Source organism: Triticum aestivum, chromosome 2D (genome assembly GCF_018294505.1).
Source record: "Triticum aestivum cultivar Chinese Spring chromosome 2D, IWGSC CS RefSeq v2.1, whole genome shotgun sequence".
Lineage (NCBI taxonomy): Eukaryota > Viridiplantae > Streptophyta > Magnoliopsida > Poales > Poaceae > Triticum > Triticum aestivum.
In genome coordinates this window covers 596,029,018-596,036,797 of record NC_057799.1, presented here as the reverse complement: position 1 = coordinate 596,036,797, position 7,780 = coordinate 596,029,018, and the positions used below count along the sequence as shown (strand labels likewise).

General features: G+C 46.8%; 1 protein-coding gene across 1 annotated transcript; it reads left to right on the top strand.

The window, feature by feature from the left end:
• Positions 1–5,816: 5,816 nt before the first annotated feature.
• LOC123050260 (FBD-associated F-box protein At1g60410-like) lies at positions 5,817–6,465 on the top strand. The gene has a single exon (XM_044473082.1). It carries the CDS (start codon positions 5,820–5,822, stop codon positions 6,201–6,203), a length of 384 nt encoding a protein of 127 aa, XP_044329017.1. The 5' UTR covers positions 5,817–5,819; the 3' UTR covers positions 6,204–6,465.
• The last annotated feature ends 1,315 nt before the right edge of the window (positions 6,466–7,780 follow it).

Sequence of the window (7,780 nt, the reverse complement as noted above, 5' to 3'; positions counted from 1 at the left end):
GATCCAGAGTATCGGGTGTATCGCGAGCATCTGGCCGGTGCATTGTATGAGTATTATGCTGAGGTCACTCTACACCACAACTCCCCTTCCAGCGCTTACAATCGTTCGACTAAGGGTGGTCTTGCTTCTACGCCATCTCAGGCGGTTCAGTTTGCTGCTATCGAGGCTCTTGTAGACTTGCGTTACAACGAGGTTCGCATGCACACCCACCCTGGTCTTTTCTACTACCCATCTCTGCACGAGAATGGGCGTATCCGCTTTCCTTTGATTAATCCGGCATGCGATCGTCCCACTGATGACCCACAAGTATAGGGGATCTATCGTAGTCCTTTCGATAAGTAAGAGTGTCGAACCCAATGAGGAGCAGAAGGAAATCATAAGCGGTTTTCAGCAAGGTATTCTCTGCAAGCACTGAAATTATAGGTAAGAGATAGTTTTGTGATAAGATAATTTGTAACGAGCAACAAGTAACAAAAGTAAATAAAGTGCAGCAAGGTGGCACAATCCTTTTTGTAGAAAAGGACAAGCCTGGACAAACTCTTATATAGAGAAAAGCGCTCCCGAGGACACATGGGAATTATCGTCAAGCTACTTTTCATCACGTTCATATGATTCGCGTTCGGTACTTTGATAATTTGATATGTGGGTGGACCCATGCTTGGGTACTGTGCTTACTTGGACAAGCATCCCACTTATGATTAACCCCTATTGCAAGCATCCGCAACTACAAAAGAAGTATTAAGGTAAACCTAACCATAGCATGAAACATATGGATCCAAATCAGCCCCTTACGAAGCAACGCATAAACTAGGGTTTAAGCTTCTGTCACTCTAGCAACCCATCATCTACTTATTACTTCCCAATGCCTTCCTCTAGGCCCAAATAATGGTGAAGTGTCATGTAGTTGACGTTCACATAACACCACTAGAGGAGAGACAACATACATCTCATCAAAATATCGAACAAATACCAAATTCACATGACTTCTAATAGCAAGTCTTCTCCCATGTCCTCAGGAACAAACGTAACTACTCACAAAGCATATTCATGTTCATAATCAGAGGAGTATTAATATGCATATAGGATCTGAACATATGATCTTCCACCAAATAAACCAACTAGCATCAACTACAAGGAGTAATCAACACTACTAGCAACCTACAAGTACCAATATCAGACTTAGAGACAAGAATTGGATACAAGAGATGAACTAGGGTTTGAGAGGAGATGGTGCTGGTGAAGATGTTGATGGAGATTGCCCCCTCCCGATGGGAGGAGCGTTGGTGATGACGATGGCGATGATTTCCCCCTCCCGGAGGGTAGTTTCCCCGGCAGAACAGCTCCGCCGGAGCCCTATATTGGTTCCGCCAAGGTTCCGCCTCGTGGCGGCGGAGTCTCGTCCCGAAAGCTTGCTTACGATTTTTCTTCGGACGAAAGACCTCATATAGCAGAAGATGGGCACCGGAGGGCCAACAGGGGGCCCACGAGGCAGGGGGCACGCCCAGGGGGGTTGGGCGCGCCCCCCACCCTCGTGGCCAGGGTGTGGGCCCCCTCTGGTATTTCTTCTGCTCAGTATTTTTTATTATTTCCAAAAACAACTTCCATGGAGTTTCAGGACTTTTGGAGTTGTGCAGAATAGGTCTCTAATATTTGCTCCTTTTGCAGCCCAGAATTCCAGCTGCCGGCATTCTCCCTCCTTATGTAAACCTTGTAAAATAAGAGAGAGTAGGCATAAGTATCGTGACATAATGTGTAATAACATCCCATAATGCAATAAATATCGATATAAAAACATGATGCAAAATGGACGTATCAACTCCCCCAAGCTGAGACCTCGCTTGTCCTCAAGCGAAAGCCGATAGCGATAAATATGTCCACATGTTTAGAGATAGAGGTGTCGATAAAATAAAATACGGACATGAGGGCATCATGATCATTCTTAGAACAGCAACATATATGGATATTGTCATATGATTTCTCATGCTCAAGTAATAATCTATTCACAATGCAAAGTATGGATCAGAAACTTTATTGAGAACTAACAAACTATAATCTCAGTCATTGAAGCAATTGCAATTTATCATAACATCAGAAAGAGTCTATGTCAGAGCTTTTTAGCAAGTCCACATACTCAACTATCATTTAGTCTTTCACAATTGCTAACACTCACGCAATACTTGTGGTTACGGAGTTTTAATCGGACACAGAGAAAGATAGGGGCTTATAGTTTCGCCTCCCAACCTTTTACCTCAAGGGTAATGTCAACAATAATAGTTCATGCTAACTTACATCCAATTAGATATATGTATTAGGTTCATTCCAACACACTGTGCTTGCCAAAGGATAAAATGTAAAAAGGAAAGGTGAAGATCACCATGACTCTTGCATAAGGTAGAAGATAATAATAAAAAATAGGCCCTTCGCAGAGGGAAGCAGAGGTTGCCATGCACTTTCAGGGTTGGATGCACAAAATCTTAATGCGAAAGAACGCCACTTTATATTGCCACTTGTGATATAGACCTTTATTATGTAGTCCGTCGCTTTTATTTCTTCCACATCACAAGATTGTATAAAGCTTATTTCCTCCACACCAATCAATCATACATATTTAGAGAGCAATTTTTATTGCTTGCACCGATGACAACTTACTTGAAGGATCTTACTCAATCCATAGGTAGATATGATGGACTCTCATGGCAAAACTGGGTTTAAGGGTATTTGGAAGCACAAGTAGTATCTCTACTTGGTGCAAAGAATTTGGCTAGCATGAGGGGGAAAGGCAAGCTCAACATGTTGGATGATCCATGACAATATACTTTATCTCAGATATAAGAAAACATAACCCATTACGTTGTCTTCTTGTCCAACATCAACTCTTTAGCATGTCATATTTTAATGAGTGCTCCCAATCATAAAACATGTCCAAGATAGTATTTATATGTGAAACCTCTCTCTCTTTATTACTTCCTATTAATTGCAACGATGACCAAAGCTATGTTTGTCAACTCTCAACAAATTTTAATCATCATACTCTTTCTATGTGAAGTCATTACTCTCCATAAGATCAATATGATCTCTTTTTATTTCTTTTTCTTTTCTTTATTCCCCCAAGATTAAAGCAAAATAATCAAGCACTTGACTCAACACTATCTTTATTATATAGCTCACGGACTCGATTACATAGAGGGATCATAAAGCAAAACTCAAAACTAAATCATACTAAGATTTTATTCTACTAGATCAAGATATTACTAAAAGGATCGAACTAAGAAAAACGGTACAGATAGAGATGTGATGGTGATACGATACCGGGGCACCTCCCCCATGCTTGGCAGTTGCCAAGGGGAGTGCCCATACCCATGTGATTATGCTTCCTTCTTCGGACGTGATGGTGTGATATTATTGGTGATGGTAATCCTCAGGAGACGATTCTCTTCTTCGAGCTTATTGAGTTGCTGCTTGAGATCCATTATCTCCTTACGAAGCTTTCCTGTAACGGCCAAAGCTCCTCGCACCCAAGGGTGTTGCATAGCTGCGGGAGAACAAGTGACACTCTTCTTCATATTTTCATAAGAAAGAAATCTAACATTGGAAGGGATAACCGAGTTTGGAATAGCCGATCTCTGTAGTTCCCCCATTGTGAATCCAGCTCGGAAGCGAGAAGCGACTTCTTGATCCTCCTCCATGGCGTCTACCCTCTTCAAATCAGCCTCCATCTCTTCCTCCGTTGCTGGCCGAAAGTGGTCAGCATCGCTGTTTGTCCTTGATCTCGATGCCGGATGAGACACCCGGCTCTCCCCGACTGACTCTTGAGAAGACATCTTGCTCTAATCTGCAGCAGCAACAACTCGAAATGAAAACAGAGGATATTTGCGTGATACAGGAGTCAAGACCTTTGGGAGATTATATAATGAATTTTTTCCGACCAAAATACGTAACGTGCAAGAAAACGGAGTCCGGAGAGCACACGAGGTGCCCACGAGGCAGGGGGCGCGCCCTCCACCCTCGTGGAGGCCTTGTGTCCTTCCCGGACTGCTTCTTATTTTTCTATTTTTCTAAATATTCCAAAACGAAGAAAAATTGCCATTAGAACTGTTTTGGAGTCGGTTTACTTACCGTACCACATACCTATTCCGTTTCAGAGTCTGAAACGTTCCGGAAAGTGTCCCTTATGTATTCCTTCGGGGTTACGGTTTCAATAACATTAGTTTCAACATTTATAGGATTATCTGAGATATAATGTTTGATTCTTTGACCGTTCACCACCTTCGGATTTGTGCCTTCGAAGTTGTTGATTTTTATGGCACCGGAACGATAGACCTCCTCGATAACGTAAGGACCTTCCCATTTAGAGAGAAGTTTTCCTGCAAAAAAATCTTAAACGAGAGTTGTATAGCAATACATAATCACATACATTAAACTCACGCTTTTGTATTCTTTTGTCATGTCATCTTTTAACTTTTTCTTTAAACAACTTGGCATTCTCATAGGCTTGGGTTCTCCATTCATCAAGTGAGCTAATGTCAAATAACCTCTTCTCACCGGCAAGTTTGAAATCATAGTTGAGCTCTTTAATGGCCCAATAAGCCTTATGTTCTAGTTCGAGAGGCAAGTGACATGCTTTTCCATAAACCATTTTATACGGAGACATACCCATATGGTTTTTATATGCAGTTCTATAGGCCCATAATGCATCTTCAAGTTTCTTGGACCAATTCTTTCTAGATCTATTAACAGTCTTTTGCAAAATTAATTTGAGCTCTCTATTACTCAATTCTACTTGACCACTAGACTGCAGGTGATATGGAGATGCAATTCTATGATTAACATCATACTTAGCAAGCATTTTACGGAAAGCACCATGAATAAAATGTGAACTACCATCAGTCATTAAATATCTAGGGACTCCAAACCTCGGAAAAATAACTTCTTTAAGCATCTTAATAGAAGTGTTATGATCAACACTACTAGTTGGAATAGCTTCTACCCACTTAGTAACGTAATCAACAACAACTAAATATGTGTATATCCATTAGAGGCAGGAAACGGTCCCATGCACTACTGGAATCAGCTAATTTGCCATCTGCCAGCTCTTTGCCGTCTGCTAGCGGATGGCAAAGAAGGTCTTTGCCATCAGCTACCCAAAAGCAGACGGCAAAGAAAATGGCAGACAGCAAAACAGGCCTTTGCCATCAGTCAGTTCTTTGCCGTCAGCTGGCGGACGGCAAAGAATCTTTGCCGTCAGCTGGCGGACGGCAAAGAGAGAGGTGGCCCCCCACTAACGAGCCGTTTACGGAAAAAAAACGCCCCCACTTTGCCGTCTGCTAGCAGACGGCAAAGAGACAAAACAGCGGACGGCAAACCAGATCCACACCCCCACCGCACGTTATCTCTTCTCTCCCTCTCTCCCCCCGCCGTTATCTCTTCTCTCCCTCTCTCCCCTCCCCGAGGCCCACCAGATCCGCACCCACCGCCGCCCCCGCCGCTCCTCGCTCCGCCACCTCCTCTCCTCGCCGGCCGTCTCCGCGGCCTGCCTCCTCTTCGGCCTCGCCGGGTTCCTCGCCGCCGCGGTCTCCCTCTCCCGGGCGCCCGCCGAGGCCCCGCGGGGCCGCTGCCCGGACTCCTCGCACCCGCTCTCCGTCTCCGTCGCCTGGGACCGGCGCCCCGGGGATGCCGCGGGCGGCGCCACCGACCTCCCGGCGGGCCTCGCCACCGGATCGCGCGGCAGGCACAAGGTGGGGGAGCCGCGACCTCGAACAGGAGGCCGCCGCCTGGGGCGCATTGATTCGAGCTAGGGTTTCAGTCAATCGGTCGGGACCATGGAGTCGCCGCCGCCCAAGCGCAACGCCGGCCACGTCGGCGAGGACGGAATCAGCGCCCTCCCCGACCACCTCCTCCTCGACATCCTCGAGCGCCTCCACCTGCGCGAGGCGGTCCGCGCCGGCGCGCTCTCCACGCGGTGGCGGCACCTCCCCAGCCACCTCTCGCTCGTGCACCTCGACGCCGGTCACTTCCGCGGCGCCACATCGCTCCAGGTCATGGACGCGTTCACGGGCGCGGCGCGGGCCTTGCTCACTCGGGTGCCTCCCGCCGAGGGAGTGTGCGAGAGTGGTGCCCTCAAGGTGCTCGTCCTCAGCTTCTACACGTCTTCCCCTCACCTGACCTCATTAGCACTTGCAGTAGGCTCAGGCACCTCAGCTTGAGATTCTGCAGACTGCTTGATCTGCACTCCACGCTCAAGATCGATGTGCCGTGCTCTGAGCTCCAGGAGCTTGAGTTCATCGGCCTTTTGTGCACACGGATCGAGCTCGTCTCTGTCCCCAAGCTTAGACAAGTGGAGTGCAAATGTTGGCTCTTCAATAACCCTCCAGTGCGCTTTGGCTACGTTCCTGAGCTTCGCGGTTTAGTACTCGCTTCTAAAGCCAAGGCATGGCAAGAGCCATTCGCGCTTAGCGAATGCCTGTCAACGAGTGTTGGTGCCAGGAACCTGTCAACACTGACTCTGTGTTTTGGGTACCAAATGGTATACTTAATTTCTGCGCACCACTTAAATATAAATCTTCTGCATCGTCATACCATGTCTTCTCTACCAGTTTCAGTTGTGCATGTATGTTCTTGCTGCAGATTTGGATTCAGCCAGAACCTCCGAAGCAGCTCATTGCTATATTCAGAAACCTGACCTCTGTGCGTCTGGGGCCAACTAGTACCAAGATTTTTTTAACTTGGTACCACAGAAAGATGTATACCTAAAAAGTGCCCTGGGGCCACATGTTAGTGACACATGAATGGCACTTCACAACTTGAATGTGTCGTGGTTGTGGTTGTGGGATGTGCCGTGGCGCGGTGGTGCTGGATGTGCCCACGTCGCCGGCGGTGCTGGATGTGCCGTGGAGCGGTGGTGCTGGATGTGCCCACGTCGCCGGCGGTGCTGGATGTGCCGTGGCGCGGTGGTGCCCCTGGGTGGCGCCTCCGTGCTGCGGTGCCCCTGGTTGGCGCCTTCGTGCCCGTGCTCTCACTGGTGCCGCCGTTGTGGTGCTCTCTGGCAAGCTCCGGCTTGTTGTGGTGGTGTTGGTTGTGATGCTGGTCACACCATAGTGATGGTGTGGCTGCATCCTACTTCGGCTACAACTCCTTTTGGTGAGCTTCTCCTTGCTCCCCTCCTGATCTCTCTAATGCATAGCTCTAGATCTTGATCTTGTGGGATGTGAGGCTCTATTAGCTGTGGTTAGCTGCTGTAGATGAGCATCAACTTGTATTGGAGCTCTCTGTGATGATTCTTGCTGTGTCAGGGTTTTGGTCAGTGACCATCTATGTGTATTTGTGAAGTATATATACTCCTGTACTGCTCTGTTCTGTTTAGTTGATCCTGGAGTTGTTACTTTGGTCAGTTACTTTACTCATGAACGGATACTCACTTGTTCTTAGTTATTTTACTTCTAATACTGATATGAACAGATACCACTTGGTTTGGCTATTCCTATTTGTCTCTTTCTAATAGCCTATGAACAGATGCTATACTTGGTTTTGGCTGTTACTTTCCTAGTTTTCTACTGATAAGACAGATACTACATCTGATTTGGGCAGTGATGCTGGTCTGAGCCCCCCTCTCTTAGGCTTAATTTACATGTGACTATCCCTGTGCTGTGATGAACTAGCCCTGGCACTTCCAGGCTGTCTGAGCACATAATCCCTCAAGTATACCTTGAGGTCTTCTATAGCTCTCCTTAATAGTTATCTCTTCTAAGCTGCTGGTGGTTGGATGTGTTGGGACTTGGTTTGG